At 44.5% G+C, this 19,314-nt stretch overlaps 1 protein-coding gene across 7 annotated transcripts in view; it reads left to right on the top strand.

The window, feature by feature from the left end:
- SASH1 (SAM and SH3 domain containing 1) overlaps positions 1 to 19,314 on the top strand; it is a 248,113-nt gene that overhangs the window by 189,029 nt on the left and 39,770 nt on the right. For 3 of the 7 annotated variants that reach the window (XM_054021817.1, XM_054021818.1, XM_054021816.1), the window contains exon 9: positions 9,335 to 9,467. In XM_054021817.1, coding sequence (XP_053877792.1) covers positions 9,335 to 9,467 — 133 coding nt within the window. The other 4 variants (XM_054021822.1, XM_054021821.1, XM_054021820.1 and 1 more) reach the window with 4 other exon arrangements.

Below are 19,314 nucleotides of genomic sequence, written 5' to 3'. Positions count from 1 at the left end.
CTCATCTGACGAGCCATTGGTGAACTCCTTTGATTTCTTCAGAAGTAATACTGGTCCAAATTCAGTTCTGGTGTTACTGAATTTTAATGCTAGGGATAATTTGCACAATATGTTTAATTTATACGGTTTCTTTTGCTAAGTGGCAAACACATTTTTGACCCCTTATAATTTTTGTAAAGACGGGAGTAATTTTCTTCTAACCTTACAGTATGGTCCATATTAGCACATCCAAACTCTACACAATGTTATATACATAGCCTGTGCTGTGATTAGCTTTGTGAAATGTTCTTAATGAAACCTGAAACCAGGCAAAACTGAAGTTGCAAGCCCAAAACTTGGGCCAGCTTTGCCCATGCTTGAATATGGGACAAATTTAGGGTTACCATATTCAAACATTTAAAAAAGAGGACACTCCATGGGGCCCTGGCCCCCCCGGCCCCGCCCCAACTCTGCCCCTTCCCTGCCCCCGACCCCCACCCCAACCCCACCCCCATTCCAACCCCTTCCCCAAAGTCTCTGCCCCAACTCTGCCCCCTCCGCTGAGGACCCCACATTCCCCCTCCTCCCTCCCGCTTTGATCTTGGTTGGGGGTTGCTAAGTGCTTCCCTGCTCCCTACTCGCCCTGCAGCCCTTGCAGCCCTCCCCCCGGCTCCTGCAGCCTCTGTGCCCCCTGCTCCCCACTGGCCCTGGAGCCCCTGCACCCCCCATCCCTGCAGCCTCTGCGCTCCCCGCCTGCCCTGCCGCTGCGCCCCCCTACCCCTGCAGCCTCTATGCCCCTGCCTCCCCTGCTCCTCCTCACCCTGCAGCCTCTGCACCCCCCCCCGCCTGCCCTGCTCCCCCGCTCACCCAGCAGCCTCTGCCTGGTGGGGGCTTCGGATGCTCAGCGGCGACCGGGGCAGCACGGGTCTCTGCAGCCCCGGCACACGCCGCACTCCTGCCCCACGCCGCAGCCTTCTTCCTGCCACGCAGGGCGACGGGCCGCAGAAAGGGTCCCCCAGTGGCCGGGGAGTCCCGGCCCGTGAGGGAAGCCCAAGCCGCTGGCTGGGCCCGGCCTCCCCGTGGTCCTGCAGGCTCTGCTGGAGCGCACAGTCCGCCCGGCCTCCGGGGGCAGCAGCGGCTCCTCCGCCGCCTTCTGTGGCTGCACCCTTCTCCTTCCCCCTCCCGAGCTCGCTACAATGTAGCCGAGCGGCTGGACTGCGCTGCGGACCTGGCGGGTCCTGCTAGGGCCGGGCGGACCCTGACTTATGCTGCCTCTCTGTTTCCCCGGACATGACCGTTTTTTTGGCAATTCCCCCCTGGACGGGGATTTGAGCACCAAAAAGCCGGACATGTCCGGGGAAATCCGGACGTATGGTAACCCTAGACAAATTTCAAGTGAATCTGGCCAGTGTCTCATGGAAATCTGAGAAAACTCAGCAGTTTCTCCCAAAGCTCAGAAGTTTCAGCTGAGTTTTACTTGGATTTTTGGGGTTCAAGTGAAAAGCAAAACTCAGAGGGTATGAAACTCATCAAATCGAAACCAGAAAAAGGTTCACATGATTTCTATGGATCTGAAAGGGCCCTGCTTTGCACAGGTTTGGCTTTATAGACATTGGTACTAAGATGGAGAAAGTAAAAAAGTATCCAGATGGCTAGATGGGTCATGAAAGAACAACATGTTGCACACACCAAAAGGGCCAGATTCTCGGTACTGCTCTGCTGCTTGAAACAGCAATAAGTCAAAGTGCCCTACGGAACTTTTAGTGGGCAGTAATGGGGTCCATGTGGCGTGGTAGTATGTGCAGGCTGGTGCGCTGTAGATTTACACCCAGTTTGCTGTACACTATGTCTCCGTGTGGACAAGCCCTCAGATTATCTCCCAGTAAAGGTGGAGATCAGGCATGAGGCAAGAGATTTGAGCCCAGCCTTGGGAGAAACAGGGAGAGAGCTCACTTTTCATGTGCACGTTCTAGTGCCTGGCGAAGCAGCATCATGATAACCTGAGCTAAACTGAGATTTTGGTCAGTAAGATTTGGGAGAGAACTTAAATGGCACTCGGGTGAGGGAAGAACATTTGAATTCCCACTTAATGATTATTAAAACATTAGATTCTATAATTTCAAGAATAACGTTCAGGCAAGGGTTATTTTTCAGTGGGGATCTCTCTGGGGGCTTTTTGTCAAAAGAATAAAAAAACCCAAACCCCAACCTGGTAAAAGGTTTTAGATGTATTTCCGAGAGAGACAGTCTCCACTCTAGCAGTAGTGTTTGAGGGTCAGTTCTCATCCTGGCTTTGCACAGATTCTCTGTATGTTTTTTTTCTTTCACTGAAATTCCATAGACAGTAATTAAGGAACTGGAGGCCAGCAAGAGGTCAGCAAGCCTTCGTCAGTGAAAACAGGGATTGTTTGCCATGTACAACACTCCCTTTTTTCCTTGTGGTGAATAGAAGATTTGCTTAGAGCTGATGACTTATGCCTTTCTTGCAAGCTAGGCAGCTAGCAAGTAACTGGGGGAATCAGTCAGTGAGCAGAAAGCAGCTAATTGAGTCCAGCAACATGCTTTTTTTCGTCTTTACATATTAACCAGTGGAGTCGGAGCCAGTGTGATGACTGATAATGTAACTCTGGTGAAGAGGTGTCTTGTGCACAGGATACTAATCGAATATAGTACTTAAGAAGAAGTGCCTAATCCTAAATTTTAGGGTTACAAAGCTGACAGAGCAGGAGTTGAGCACTTGGGGGAATTATTTGGAACTGAGCTGTAGGCCTATAAATGCCGAAGCCGGTAAGTCATTAAGTGTGTGGATGATACGGAGAGGATGTGCCTCCTGTCTCAGAGAGAGAAAAGGCTTTTGTGGTTATTCTTAGGCACCGCATAACATGCTGAGCTTTTCTTGTCTCCTCTTTTTCTTTCCCTGGGACTCTGTACTCTCTTCTGTTCTATTTTCCAGTCCCCGACTAGAGTCAGGCTTCTTGGGGGGGGGGGGGGGAGGCTGTTTTTCCCTGCCCCGATAGTAAAATGATTATATTTTTGGCGGGCGTAAAGCTTGTTTCAGAGAGAAAGGGAAAAGGGACACATGTAACCACGTCTCCCAACGCAAGAAGCAAATCTGTTTGATTTGACATAGGCTCGGAGTTCTGGAATGATTAATAAGTGGTTAATTATGGGGCACATCGTACATAGAACTTGTGTATTTGCCCCATTCTGCCCCTCAAGAATTGTCTGACTGTCCCAACACAATTGCAATTTGGACTCAAATTTGGAGATTTGTTGGGAGATTTTCTGGTTCAGTGCAGGAATAAACTATTACTAGGGCATGAAATTAATTTCAGAAGTTTGATATCTTTCCAAATGGCTTCATACAGCTTGAGTAAAACATCATGTATGTTTTTGTTTACAGAGCTGAAGCAGATAAATCAAGTAAGCTGGATTTATCTGGACATGGCCCTGATATTTCTTAAATACTTCTATTTTATTAGGAGTGGGCTAGCAAGCAATCATACATTATGTGTTTTACAAAGAATGCCTCTGAAACCCTGAAGTGATCCCAAAAATTTCCCTGCAGAGTGTTAGCTATTTCTGTTTTATATTAGTCCAATAATTCCATATACCCTCATAAATGTGAACACGCTTTATAAAGCTCTAATTCAAGCAGGGAAGTTAGGATTGTTCACTATTATTATTTATATTCCACCTAAAATGGACTGGATAGTGTTTCATAGATCTAGAACAAGGTACATATCTTTGCCCCAAAGAACTTATGTTGACAGCATAAAAAAGTCAAATGGGGAGGAGGCAAGTGGGATGGAGGACAGTAAGTTATGGGGCTGCAGTGCTTATTTTAGTCCCTGGATTACTTTTTTTTAAACAATTACTTTTAAAATTGTTCTAATTTTGGTTTAAGGGATTGTGGGAAAATATGGTTTTTGAGAATAGCTATTGAAGGACGAAGGGGAGGTTGTGTGAGGTACAGAATCAAGGAGGACATTCTGGGCATAGAGCACGGCAAAGGTGGTGGCACAGTTAGGGTTTCAAGAACATTTTCAGTCTTATGGTCACACTTGCTCTCAGAGAGAGAGCTGAGGCTGCAGCTACAGCTTGGAGTTATACTTTTCCAGTCATTCAATACATGATTGTTGCAGTTCTCTGTATGCAGTCCTTGGTATTTACAGATGCTGTTAATTTAATTCCAGTTTCCCTGTAGCCCTTCGTGTGGTTGTGTTCTCCAATAGAGTTCTCCAACTGGCCCAATTTCTTCACTATTAGAACATTGCAGATGTGTCAAAGATGCACTTGTTCCAAAAGAAGCTGGGAAAGGAGACTCCGCCCAAGCATAAGTGCCAAATAGGCCCCATAGGCTTTGCTCTGTTCCACTGGCAGCAGAATGGCGCACTGTCTCTTTAAAGCATGTATCATTTTTTGTATTGGCTTGGTCAATTTGTTATGGTTTAAAACTGTGGAGCCAGCTGTCTGCAATCTGATGTAATGTTGCCATGGAAACTAGAAATGAAACACTTAAGCATTCACCACAGAATTACTACATACAGCATTAGCCAAAATAATTAAAAGTTGAGCCATATGGGCTTTTGGATGGAAAAAATTTGAAGCAGCAAGGATGGAAATTAGGTTGTTCCTATTTACAGTACTGTAAATCCATTTGGTTTCCCTTTCAAATATTCAGGAAGGTCTCTTAATAAGGCTACTTAAGAGTCAGGGTATTATGCATATTAGATGCTTCTATTTGCTGTACAGAAAGGGTTAACTGTGGTGAAATTTAGTGTAATAGGATAGCCTTATATGTGTAGCAATAAAACGTTTATAGACTCACTGCACTGTAAGCGCTCTCTGACCTCTGAGTGGGACACCTACCATGTTGACTGCTATAAAGTGCCCTTTCTGATTGCTAGCCTTGATTGCTGTGGGACCTTTCCCCTGCAGGAAGCCATTGATTGTAACGTAGATTTCCTTCGTCACCTATAAAATTGTTCCACCTCAGGGCAACACTTTGCAAAGGTCAGGGCCGGCTCTAGCGTTTTTGCCGCCCCAAGCAGCAAAAAAAAAAAAAGCCGCAATCGCAAGCGGCAGCAGTTCTACTGCTGCTTCATTCTACGGCGGCAGGTCCTTCGCTCCGAGAGGGAGTGACGGCCCCGCCGCCGAATTGCCGCCGAATGGCCGGACGTGCCGCCCCCCTCTGCATCGGCCACCCCAGGCACCTGCTTGCTACGCTGGTGCCTGGAGCCAGCCCTAGCAAAGGTCTCCCCTGAATAGCCAGAGATTATGCCTGTACTTTTGTATTGTTACAATACGTTGAAAGACTTAAGAAGATTTTGATAGCAACTTTGATAGCAAGCAGCATTGAAAAAGCCTACAGGAGAACGGTTGCTAGAGCTGGGTGGGAAATGGTTTTCCCAGCCTGTGAGAAATTTTGAGACTTGGAACATTTTTTCCCATCCTAAATTGGGATGAAAAGTTGAAATGTTGAAAAATTTTGTGAACCAAAAAAAAAGAAAAAATAAGAGGATAAGATCAATCAAAACATTTTGTTTTGATCATTTTGACACATTTGGTTCCAATTTTGACCTTTTTTATTTTTTTCACATTTTTAAATTATAAATGAATTTACATTTCAAAATGAAAAGCCATTTCAAACCAAAAAATGGAACTTTTTGTTCAGAAAACACCAAAATGTCCTGTTTCAATAATTTCAAAACTTTTTTCAAAATTGCTTTCAAAATGGAAAATCTGTCAAACCCAATCCTTTTCCATAAACAATTTGTTTCAAAGAATCAGCATTTTCCAACAAAAAAGTTAACTGAAAAAAATCCAGACCAGCTCTTGTGACTACCACTTGTAATGACAGATGCGTAAGGCCTAATCTATAAGATATTAAGTCTTTCTCCCCTACAAAAAAAAATATAGATATATATTCTGTGCCACACACTCTCCTGCTTGGTAGGAAAGTTCTGCTGGTCAGACTCTGCTGTTGCTTTTAATCAAACAAATATCCCTCAATCTGCTGGCAATGCTCCTACTAATACAGCCCAATATGCTGCTGGCCTTCTTGACAACAAGGGCACACTGCTGACTCATATCCAGCTTCTTGTAATCCCCAGGTCCTTTTCTGCAGAAATGCTGCTTAGGCAGTTGGTCCCCAGCCTGTAGTGGTGCACGGGATTCTTCCTTCCTAAGTGCAGGACTCTGCACTTGTCCTTGTTGAACCTCATCAGATTTCTTATGGCCCAATCCTCCAATTTGTCTAGATCACTCTGGACCCTATCCCTACCCTCCAGCTATCTACCTCTCCCCGCAGCTTAGGGTCATCTGCAAACTTGCTGATGGTGCAATTCATCCCATCATCCAGATCATTAATAAAAATGTTGAACAAAACCGGCCCCAGGACCGACTCCTGGGGCTCTCCGCTTGATACCGGCTGCCAACTAGACATTGAGCCGTTGATCACTACCCGTTGAGCCCGACAATCTAGCCAGCTTTCTATCCATATTATAGTCCATTCATCCAATCCATACTTCTTTAACTTGCTGGCAGGGCTGGCTCCAGCTTTTTTGCCGCCCCAAGCAGCGAAAGAAAAGAAAAAAAAGAAAAACCCAATTGAGCTGCCACCGAAGTGCCGCCGAAGAGGAGGAGAGAGAGTGAAGGGCCCACCGCCGAATTCTGAGGCGGAGTGATTGAGCTGCCGCTGAATTGCCGCCACAGACCACAGACATGCCACCCCAATAACGGACGGAGTGACGCCGCTTTCTATTGGCCACCCCAGGCACCTGCTTCCTTTGCTGGTGCCTGGAGCCGGCCCTGCTTGCTGGCAAGAATACTGTGGGAGACCGTATCAAAAGCTTTGCTAAAGTCAAGATATATCACATCCACCGCTTTCCCCATATCCACAGAGCCAGTTATCTCGTCATAGAAGGCAATCAGGTTGGTCAGGCATGATTTGCCCTTGGTGAATCCATGTTGACTGTTCCTGATAACCTTCCTCTCCTCCAAGTGCTTCAAAATGGATTCCTTAAGGACCTGCTCCACAAGTTTGCCGGGGACTGAAGTGAGTCTGACCAGTCTGTAGTTATTCCCCTCTATTCGGCACTGGTGAGGGCACACCTAGAGTACTGTGTCCATTTTTGGTCCCCCCACTACAGAAGGGATGTGGACAAATTGGAGGGAGTCCAGCGGAAGGCAACGAAAATGATTTGGGGGCTGGGGCATATGACTTATGAGAAGAGACTGAGGGAACAGGGCTTATTTAGTCTGCAGAAGAGAAGAGTGAGGGGGAATTTGATAGCAGCCTTCAACTACCTGAAGGGTTCCAAAGAGGATGGAGCTCGGCTGTTCTCAGTGGTGGCAGATAACAGAACAAGGAGCAATGGTCTCAAGTTGCAGTGGGGGAGGTCTAGGTTGGATATTAGGAAACACTATTTCACTAAGAGGGTGGTGAAGCACTCGAATGGGTTACCTAAGGAGGTGGTGGACTCTCCATCCTTAGAGGTTTTTAAGTCCTGGTTTGGCAAAACCCTGGCTGGGATGATTTAGTTGGTGTTGGTCTTGCTTTGAGCAGGGGATTGGACTAGATGACCTCCTGAGGTCTCTTCCAACCCTAATCTTCTATGATTCTATGATGTATCTTTCTTTAAATCAGTCTGCTGCTATCCTACTTCGTTATGTTAAAATAATAATCTTTCACTCTGGGTAACTAATTACATACTATGTTGGTCCCTATGATAAATGCACTCACTGGGTCTTTCAGATTCTTTGTGTTTAGCAACATTGGAATTGCCATACTGCATCCGTCCAGCAGACCATTTAGTCCTTTTTATTTTAGAATAATGTGAATTTTGTTTTAATCAAGTAAATTGAGGAATGTGGGTCAAATGCTCTGCTGGCACAACTCCACTGGCTTCAAAGGAATTGCACCAGCAGAAAATTTGGCCCTGTGAGGGATATATTTTCAAAGCTGTACCTAATTCCCATTGACTTTCAATAAGCGGCATCTCAGTGCCATTTTGGACTTTGAAAATATACCCCAGTGTGTTTGCCGTTTGACATCCTGTCCTGTGGTTTATATTGTTATTCCATTCTGACCTTTATGTATATTTTTAAAGCCTATAAGCTCTCCTATTTTGCCAGCCTTTAAATAGGCTCACAGTTAGAGGTAAAAACAGGGTGGTTTTTTTTTTCATGAGAAGAAAATAATGCAGTCTGACATAGAAGCTCAGATGACCTAAAGTTCATTGAGAGGAAGATGCATTAAGATTTTTGAGCTGGACCTTAGAATGTGATGAATTGGCTGGGGTGTACACAAAGACAAAGGTATACAATTTGTGCTGCACTCCAGCTGGAATGGGCAGTGTTTGCTGGAATGCACTGCATACAGTGCTAGTCCTGTACTGTAAGAGCTGGAGTGCCTTCCTCCCCCCTCTTCCCCTTTTTACATTCTAAATAGATTAAAACAGAGGAAGTAGCATATTGAACGTTGGATCTGTCTCAAAAATTGGAACCCTCATTTCGTCCACAAGGAATAAATTGTTTCAGCTTGTTGTGTGTCTGCTGCTGGAGCGAGTGAATTTTTATTTGCCTCTGTAATGTTTGATACTTGAGGGAAAACAGCTGGAACTGAGCATAATGGATCAGACGCAAAATGAAACGGGATGCTGGGGAATATGGACTATACTGTATATCTGAAAAGGTCAGAGTTTTCCCTTGGTCTTTGTTGGAGGAATGCTGTGTCCATCCTAAGCCTAGCCTTGAGAGCCTTCAAAAAGAGTGTGGGATAGGGGGAGGAGGAGAAAGAGGATTTTGTAGCTGTGGCGGCGTGTAACTAATGAACGAGACAGAGGATGAAGTATCTTCCTTCCCGTCCCCTTCTTGTACTGCTGGTTTTGATTTTCTGGGAAGACTGGAAAAAGTCAATGATAGAGTTTCAGTTTGGAGAGGCTGTTTATTACCAGCTTTAAATGGCAAGTTCCGACAGGCCAGACAAACCAGTGCCTGACCCAAACCACAGGAGCGTAACTGGTATGGTAAGAAGAGCCCTGCCTGCAATGCATTGAAAGAGGACGTGAAAGTAGTTATTACACAATGCATGGAAAGGAAGACAAGGGTAGCAATGTATTTCAGTGCTTTTAGGACCTCACGTTGCACAGAATTAGAAGTCAAAATGGTATGTTATGCACTTTGAAATCTGTCAATAATTTCAATGCTTCTCTCTGACCTGGGTGGAGAATATAATGCCAGTTACAGAGCTGCTTTGACACAGAGCAGCAGCTGGGTTGGGTTAACTTGACTTCAAGGAGCAAGCTATGGAACAATTACTTTATTAACATTCCCTTTGTTTCTTTGCCAGTCAAGAGAACAATCGGATGATGAAACAGAGGAGTCGGTGAAGTTTAAGAGGTTGCACAAGCTGGTTAACTCTACTCGCAGAGTCAGAAAGAAACTAATTAGGGTGGAAGAAATGAAAAAACCCAGCACAGAAGGTAAAAGCAAAGTGCATACAGTTATTCTCAATTAAACTGAACGGGTGTTTCTGTGTTGAATAGAGAAGGTTGGGGGCGGGGAGCCTTCTGGGTGAGGGGTAATAAGAATGATTGTACTCGTTGCCATAAACTTGTAGCTCTGTGAAATTGGGTGGTGTTTTCTATAAAGATTGAGTTATCCCAGCTGTTTTAAGACTTTAAGAAGAGCAATGTGGCTGTTTGGGAGGTAGTAACTGCTACAGCTGAAGGTCTGTTAGCACTCCAATTGCAATATTGGAGAGTCCTTTTATCTGGAGGTTAGAACTTGGCTTTATTTTCATCCCCTCTGTTGTATTTTGTGGAAAGAATGAAAGGTAGCAGAAATTCCATGACATTTGTGCCCCTATTATGTCACAAGCAGCGGAGCAGAGCCACCCTGACTTGGTTCTCTTTCTCCAAGCCTTTGGAGACACCTTTGCAAGAACATTCCCCAATTGCAGCTCTAAGGATTTGGAAGGGGAGTGCCTGGTTGGTGAAGGTGGAACTGTTCTACATGGTATCATTCTTTGGCAAGGCCAGAGAATTTCTATCACACATTCTTGCTGCACTAACTCCATCTCTGTGCCTTCTATGATCCTGGTGGAAAACATGTAGGCAAACAGTTACAGCATGCAAAAGCCATGCTGCTGGTGTAGAGAGAGCCTAGGGAGAGGTGCAGAAGTGCTCACCCTGTCGATATGTCTACACTGCAGTTAACTTGGGTGATCAGTACCTGGGTCTGAGCACTGGAGTTAGCCTAGCCTGTATGTGAGCAGCAACACTGCAATGCCATACCCAAGTTACTGGTGCTGTGCTCACCTATGTGTGTCGCTAGGACTTGTAGGGTCATTCCCATTATTCTTTGTGCTGCAGTAAACTGAGCTGCTCTATGGTTCTTTCTTAGTGAATTATAGAACTTGTCTGTCCTCCTGGACATAGATGGAAGTATGAAGGCGCTGGAGAACTGTCAGCACTTGAATAATTTAGCCTATATCCTCACTGCAAAGTAGGCGGGTTACCAGCCTGAGTGAAGGCCTCATTTAGGTTTTAGCCTCTAGCCCCATACAAGCCAGCTAGCCTGGGTTGAAAGCACCACTAACCTTGGGGTGAGATGGTTTTGTGTGTGAATGGGAGGGGGTTGGGGCAACACCAGAGTAACAGCCCAAGTTTATTCTGCAGTGAAGGCACAACCCCTGAGTGAATGCCCCAAGGTGGTGGATTTCTCCCAGGACTGCTGCACTGGGAGGAAGGAGGCCCATCTATGGCTACTCCTTCCCCCAAGTACTCCAGAGACCCAAAATTATGCAGGGGTGACCTCCACACGTTCTGGGTAAACTATGACCCAGGTGTTGCCTCTCTGCCATCCCCCCACCATGTGGCCTTTGAGGGGAAACTGCAGAAAGAATAGGGTTGCCAGGCATCCAGTTTTCAACTGGAATGCCCAGTCAAAAAGGGACCCTGGCGGCTCTGGTTAGCACGGCTGACCAGGCTACTAAAACTTTTTTTTTTTTGGTTTACTATCAGTTTGGTCCAGCAAAAGCTATTGATCTTAACAAGCTAATCAGTATTTAATGACTCCTAGACTTTAAGGCCAGAAAGGGACCATCATGTTCATCTAGTCTGACCTCCCACACATCGCAGGCCACAGAACCTTACCCACACTGCAATAGACCCGTAACCTCTGGCTGAGTTACTGAAGTCCTCAAATCAGGTTACAGAGAAACCACCATTTACACTAGTTTAACCCTGCAAGTCACCCGTGCCCCATGCTGCAGAGGAAAGTAAAAAGACAAACAAACCAGGGTCTCTGTCAGTCCTGACCCAAGGGAAAATTCCTTCCTGACCCCAAATATGATGATCAGTTAGACCCTGAGCACATGAACAAGACCTACCAGCCAGACACCTGGGAAAGAATTCTCTGTAGTAACTCAGAGCCCACCCCATCTAGCATCCCATCACTGGTTATTGGAGATGCCACTGTAGGCAGTTTCCTCATACCATCCCCTCCATAAACCTATCAAGCTCAGTCTTAAAGCCAGTCAGATTTTTTGCCCCCACTGCTCCCTTTGGAAGGCTGTTCTAAAACTTCACTCCTCTGATGGTTAGAAACCTTCATCTAATTTCAAGACTAAACTTGTCATCCATTTGTTCTTACGCCCACAATGGCACTTAATTTAAATAATTCCTCTTCCTCCCTGGTATTTATCCCTATGATATATTAATAGAGAGCAGTCATAGCTCCCCTCAGCCTTCTTTTGGTTAGACTAAACAAGCCAAGCTCTTTGAATCTCCTCTCATTAGGAAGGTTTTCCATTCCTCAGCACTGTTCCAGTTTAAATTAAACTTTCTTAAACATGGGAGACCAGAACTGCACAAAGTATTCCAGATGAGGTCTCACCATAATAATGGTACTAGCACCTCCTTATCTCTACTGGTAATGCCTCACTTGATGCATTCTAGGACTGCATTAGCCTTTTTCATGGCCACATCACATTGGCAGCGCATAGTCATATTGGAATCAACCAATACACCCAGGTCTTCCTCTTCTTCTGTCACTTCCAACTGATAAGTCTTCAACTTATAGCAAAAATTCTTGCTGATAGTACCTAAGTGCAAGTCATGCACTTAACACTATTAAATTTCATCCCATTTATTCCTCAAATTCTCAGTCATCCAGATCTTCTTGTATGATATTCCAGTCCTCCTCCATCTGCAAAGTTTATTAGCACACTCCCATTAATAAAAATGTTAATTAAGATTGGTCCCAAGATCAGTTCATGAGGAACTCCACTAGTAACCGCCTTCCAGCTTGACAGTTCATCTTTCAGTATGACCCATTGTAGTCTCCTTTTTAACCAATTCCTTATTCACTTTTCAATTCTCATATTAATCCCCATCTTCTCCAATTTAACTAATAATTTCCCATCTGGAACTGTATCAAATGCCTTACTGAAATCCAGGTAGATTGTCTAAAAATCAGTTATCTCCTCAAAGGAGATCAAGTTAATCTGGCATGATCTACCTTTTGTAAAACCATGTAGTATTTTATCCCAGTTATCATTTACCTCTCTGTCCTTAACTAATTTCTCTTTCAAAATTTGTTCCAAGACCTTTCATACAATTGAGGTCAAACTAACAGGCCTTTAGTTTCCCAGATCATTTTTTTCTCCTTATTTAAAAATATACAGTAAAAGCTGTTTTACCAACTAGCACTTCACCAACCGGAAAACTTTATAAACCAGCATTTCTGATCTTCCTGGAAAGTCCAGTTTATAGTTTGGTTGGTGTGGGGCTGGCAGGGGGTTGGGGCATGTGAGGGGGTGCAGAGCGAGGGCTCTGAGATGGAATTTGGGTGCGGGAAGGGGCTTGGGGTGTGGGGTGCCAGATCCAGGGGCGGCTCACCTCGGGCAGCTCCCCGCAAGTGGCGATCTATCCTGGCTGCTCCAAGGCAGAGGTGTGGTAGACAGCTCTGCATGCTGCCTACACCCACAGTCTGCGGTTCCCAGCCAATGGGAGCTGTGGAGCCAGAGCTGAGGGCAGGGTAGGGCGGGGGCAGCGCACAGAGTTGCCTGCCACGCCTCCGCCTAGGAGCAGCCAGGACAGATCGCCGCTTGCAGGGAGCCACCCGAGGTGAGCGGTCCCTAGATCCAGCACCCCTCCAGCACCCAAACTCCCTCCCAGACCCTGCACCCCAACCCCCATCCTTGCACTCCCTCCCACACCCAAACTCCCTCCCTCTTAGTTAACCGGCATTTTTCACTTATTGGCACCCCCCAACATGCCCAATAAATCAGCTTTTACTGTATTAACAATTCTCCAGTCATAGCGTATGACTGCCAAGTTTACAGAGTCATTAAAAATCCTTGCTATTGGATTGCAATTTCATGTGCCAGTTCCTTTAATATTCTTGGATGGAGATTATCCGTGTCCCCCCCAATTTAGTCCCATTAAACTGTTTGAGTTTGACTTCCACCTTGGATGTGGTAATTTCTGTTTTCAATATCCTTGCTCCCATTAGCCAGCCTGCCACTCTCCCTAAGCTCTTCATTAGCCTAATTAAAAATGGAGGCAAAGTATTTGTTTAGGTGTTGGGCCATGCCTAGATTATCTTTAATCTCTACCCCATTCTCAAATATCCTCTTTAGAGGTCCCATTTCTTCTTTCCTTGTTTTCTTTTTATTTATTTGGCTATAGAACCTTTTAATATTGGTTTTAATTTCCTGAAGGTCCAGCTCTGCTTGGATTTTGGCAGTTCTCACTTTATCTCTACATTTTTCTGACCTCCAAGAGGTGGCTTTCCTTGCTGATCCAACCCATCTTCCATTCCTGGTAGGCTTTCAGTTAATCACCTGTTTGAAATACTTGCTCTGCAACCTTTCCCTATGAATTTTTTCCGCTTTCTTGGGATGCATGCTTCAGATTGTTTCTGCAACTTTGATTTAAAGTACTTCCAAACGTCCTCCATGTTCAGATTCTTGAGTTCTCCAGTCTGGTCCACTTTCCTAACTAATTCCCTTAATTTTGTAAAGTTTTTGCCCTTTTGAAATCAAGGGCCCTAGTTGCAGATCTATTTTTGTTTATCCTTTCATTTAGTTTACACTGAATTAGCTCATGATCACTCCAACCAAGATTGTCCCCTACAATCAGTTTTTACATGAGGTCATCACTCCTCACCAATACCAAATCTAAAATGGCATCACCTCTTGTTGGTTCAGTGACTATTTGGTGAAGAAATCTGTCAGCTTTCACATCCAGGAAAATCTGGGCCCTACTATTATTAGTAGCACGTGTCCTCCAGTCTATATCAGGGAAGTTAGTCTCCCATAATCATACAATTCCTAATAGTAATTATTTCATTAAATAGGTCTCTATCCATATCCTTATCAGATCCTGGAGATCTGTAGCATACCCCAAGCACTATGTCAGGGGAACCTGTAGTAGCTTTTTCCCCAAAAAGTGATTTTGGTGCAAAACAGATTGTCTTATCCATTCCATCACTTCTAATTACTTTACAGTCTAACTCATCATTAATATACAATGCTACTTCACCACCTTTACCTTTATTTTTGTCTTTTCTGAACAGCACATGCCCTTCAATACCTGCACTCCAATCATGACTATTATTCCATCATGTTTCTATTATCCCTATAATATCTGGTTTCACTTCCTGTACAAGTAGTTCTAGTTCCTCCATTCTGTTACTCGGGCTCCTTGCATTGGTGTACAAACATCTTAATTGTTGCTGGTTAGCTTTGCCCACATTCCTCAATTGATTGGGTACAGTCTTTCTACTGCCAGTATCACCTACCTGACTTCTAGCTTTGTTGGTATCAGCACTATCTTTCCTCTTAATGTCCATTCTCCTACCCACTGCTGTTCCTGTCTCCATTGCTGTACCCTTTCTTATTTGATTTTCCTCCCGCTCAATGTTAGAATCAAATGTGGAGACTTCATGAGCATCTCCCAACCATCTCCCCCTATTTCCTTATTTAAAGCTCTTTATCTGTATTTTATTTGTATCAATCTCCATCCCAGAAGTCTATTTCCCTCCCTATTTTGGTGGAGTCCATCCCATGCGAACTGTCCTCTGCCCATGAATGCCTCCCAGTGGTCAAACATCCCAAAACACCACTGCCTGAGCTATCTATTGATCACCATAATCTTGTCTGTCTGCTAGAATCCCACTGAAGATCACCTGAGCCTCCATTTCCTTAAGCATCTTCCCCAGCCTGGCATAGTCTCCCTTGATACGTTCCAGTGAGAATCTAGCGGTGTTATTTGTTCCCACATGAAGGACAATCAGTGGATTCTTTCCTATTCCCATCAGGATCCTCTTCAGCCTCAGGTCCACATCCCGTATCTTAGTTTCCGGCAGACAGCACACCCTTTATGTTTTCTGGATCAGCTCTGGTGACAGCCCTGTCTGCTCTTCTTAGTAGGGAGTTACCAATCACATAGACCTGTCTTTCCTTGTGATGGTGTCATTCTCCAGCCTTCCTCTAGTTCTTTCTGTCTGCAAGTCCTCTTGTCTTTTATTCTCCCTTGCAATCTTCTGGAAGTCATCCTGTATTCTCTTGGGGCTCTGAACTCCGGGTAGCTCCACTGACTCTTCCCATAAGACTGTCCGCTCTTCTCTTCTTCCTTGCCCTCCCTCCTTCAGTTACGGCCTGCTGTTCGCCTTTAACATTGTCCAACTCAGCAAACCTGTTCCTGGGCTCTGTTTATCCCTCACTAGCCCATTATTTTTCCTTTGCCTAGTTCTTGTAGTCTCATGCTTCCATTGGCCACTTTCCTCACCCAGCAGTCTCCCCTCAGAGCTCTTCAGGCCAGTTCACATCTGAGTCTTGACTTTTCCCTTCAGCCTCCTCTTACCTTCCCTCCCTCATCTGCTCGAATCCCCTTTGAAATCAACTGTATTTTCCACCTTCATCTCCAACCCTCGGATCTTCTCTTCCAACTACTCTATCAAGCAGCACTTCATACAAACGAAACTCTTTCCAGGTACCCACTCTAGGATCACGTAAATCCTGCAGCTTCTGAATCTGGTCATCTTCATTGTCTTTCATTGCTTGGTTCACTCCCACTTCTGCCTCTGTCTGGCATAGACTTCCCACCTCAAGTCCTGTCAAGGAAAAAGAAAAACAACAAACAAACAAACATACAAATACAAAAACCCAAACAATACCAGAACACCAGACACACCGCTCCCACAAACTCCCACTCATACGCCCCTGTTTACAGCTCAGTTTGCAGTCTCCTGTGCCACTAGCTGGTTGCTTGATTGTCTTTATAGGCCCCCTAATCAGAGAAGCCCCATTCCCTAATCAGGACTTTGCTCCTCTCAGATCATACTGCCCCCTAACAGCCTCTGCAAACTGAACAGAAATCAGAAAAAACACACATCACCCACAACAATGTCACTGACTGCCACTAAAGAACAGGGTCTTGCCTCCTGCTTTCTCCTCCAACAGAACTCCCACTCAAATGCCCCTGTTTACAGCTCTGTTTGCTGGCTCATGTGCCACTACTCATTAAAGTGTATGAGTAGACTCAGTTACCATAGGATCTGTACTGGGAACCTGTACTGCTCAACATATTAATAAGTGATCTGGAAAAGGGGGTGAACAGTGAGGTGGCTAAATTTACAGACTCTACAGAATTATTCATAAATCCAAAGCTGACTGTGAAGAGTTTCAAAGGAGTCTCACTAAACTGGGTGACAAAATGGCAGATTAAATTCAGTGTCGATACGTGTAAAGTAATGCACACTGGAAAAAATAATCTCAGCTGTACATACAAAATGGTGGGGTCTAAATTAGCTGTTACCACTCAAGAAAGAGATCTTGGTGTCATTGTGGATAGTTCTCTGAAAACATCCACTCAATGTGCGGAAGCAATAAAAAAAGCTAAGAGAACATTAGGAATCTTTAGGAAAGGGATAGATAATAAAACAAAAAATATCATGCCACTATATAAATCCATGGCACACCCACACTTTGAATACTGCATGTAGTTGTGTTTGCCCCATCTCAGAAAAGATATATTTGAACTGGAAAAGGTGCAGAGAGAGGCAACAAAAAGGATTAGGGGTATGGAACAGTTTTCATACGAAGAGATTTAAGAAGACTAGGATTGTTCAGATTTTAGAAAAGAGACGACTAAGGGGGAGATATGAGAGAGGTCTATAAAATCTTAACTGATGTGGAGAAAGTGAATAAGGAAGTGTTACTTACTCCTGCACGTAACACAAGAGCTAGGGGTCACCTAACAAAATGAATAGACAGATGGTTTAAAACAAACAAAAGGAAGTACTTCTTCACATAATGCAAAATCAACCTTTGGAACTCATTGCCATGGGATATTGCAAAGGCCAAAAGCATAACTGGGCCCCCCAAAAAATCAATATCTTCATGGAGGATAGGTCCATCAATGTCTGTTAAACAAGATGGTCAAGAACGCAACTGCTAAACCTCCAACTGCCAGAAGCTGTGTGACTGGATGGACGGGATGGATCACTCAAAATTACCCTGTTCTGTTCATTCCCTCTGAAGCATTTGGCACTGGCTGCTGTCAGAAGACAGGATACTGGGCTAGTTGGACCACTGGTCTGACCCAGTATGGCCAATCTTACGTTCTTAAGTAAAATTTCCCATAGAAATTCCCTATGCCCACGTCAGGGAGCTCCCCACAGGTAATTTTGCCAAAATTTCCCACCTGTTTCTGTTGTTTCTGAAGAAAAGAGCGGTGTTCACTGCATTTCCAGATGCAGCTTCCCATGCTTTTCACACAGACTCCTTCATCCTGTTAAATGTAGATTTGACTGGGCAATAGAATTTGATGCTTACTGAATCTATCGGTATTTTATCTTAATTTTTTAGTCGCTGAGTCACTGATGCTTGCTAATTCTCTGCTATCTTTTTCTCCATAGCATTTTAAAAAATCATATATGTTAGTGTCATTATACCAAGCATGGCCAAACCGTGGCTTGTGAGCTACATGCAGCTCTTTTATAGTTAAAGTGGGGCTGGCAGAGCTCCCCACAACCCCCCTTCCTTCCCCATTCTCCACCTACCAGATTGAAGTGGGTGGGAGCTCGGGTCCTCTGCCTTACAGCAGGGGTGGTGGGGTAGGAGCTTTTGCCCAGCAGGGAGGGCGGTCTCAGGGCTTCAGCCCCGCGTGGCATGCCTTCCAGGGCTTGGGGCTTCAGCAGGAGCAGGTCTGAAGCCCCAACCCCCAGCAGGTGAACGCCAGCTCTCGAACTTCTGAAGATTGTCATATGTTGCTCAGCGTGTCCATAAGTTTGGTCACCGCTGCTCTATACTATGGACTGACTCCATACAACATCTGTTGTGGCCTGTGACACACAATGCATATTTTGCAAGCTGTTTAAATACATATTTACTCAATAAGCCAGTGTAATTTGTCAACACTTATTCACTCCCATGAGAACTATTATTCTTTTACACTGGGAAAAGAAAAAAAAGTAATTGAACCACTGAACAGTTCAGTGCAAGTGATGTTAAGACTCTTAATCAGATCCAGAAAATGCAGAGTTAAAGGGTGTCAAATCTGGCACATAACCATTCCTTAATTTATTTGGCTGTACCTTCACAGAAGAGAGGCTGAGGTTTCAATTAATATATGTGCAGCAGATGTCTCTTGCCAACAGAATGTACAGAAGATGAAACAGGAAGCCTCAACTCTGAATTTACAACCTCGTATAGGCTGAGGCTAGACCTGCAGTGTTGTGTGCACGTTGGAATGTATTCACTATTATTAGGATAGTTTACCAACCCCATAATTGAAATCAGTGGTCCAAATTCATCCCTGCTGTAACACTGTGAAAACCCCTTGAGTTATAATGGGGATGGATAAAACTCCGGTTTACTTTTAAAAAAGAGTTTTACAACTCACTAAAAATTAATTCAATCTGTATAAGACAGTTCTGTGAGCACTTGGGAACACATACAGCTGTGTGAATCACCTACATACATGCACTAGCTAATATATGGGGCAGAACTGTCACATATGTGTACTATTTTTTGGCATTTGTCCCTAACTCAGCATCTGGCTTAAAAGATGCTCAGTAGAAAAATCTGAAGAAAATGTTCTCTAAAACCCTTACACGTGAAAAGGAATTATGTTTTAAGTGTATTATTTGCCTCCACTAATCCCAAAAGCAGCCCAGGTCCCATTCCTGTATCTTTGTTCTAGCCGTCATTTTAAAATAATATTTCAGTTTGAAAAATCATTTTTTCCACCTAAAATATGGAGAGCTGCTGAAAGCATATTTTTTAAAGGGATGCTGAGGTTGGTACACCCACAATTT

Source organism: Malaclemys terrapin, chromosome 3, assembly GCF_027887155.1.
Source record: "Malaclemys terrapin pileata isolate rMalTer1 chromosome 3, rMalTer1.hap1, whole genome shotgun sequence".
NCBI classification, from domain to species: Eukaryota; Metazoa; Chordata; order Testudines; family Emydidae; genus Malaclemys; species Malaclemys terrapin.
Note: the sequence above shows the minus strand (reverse complement) of the source record. Positions and strands in the feature narration are given on the sequence as shown.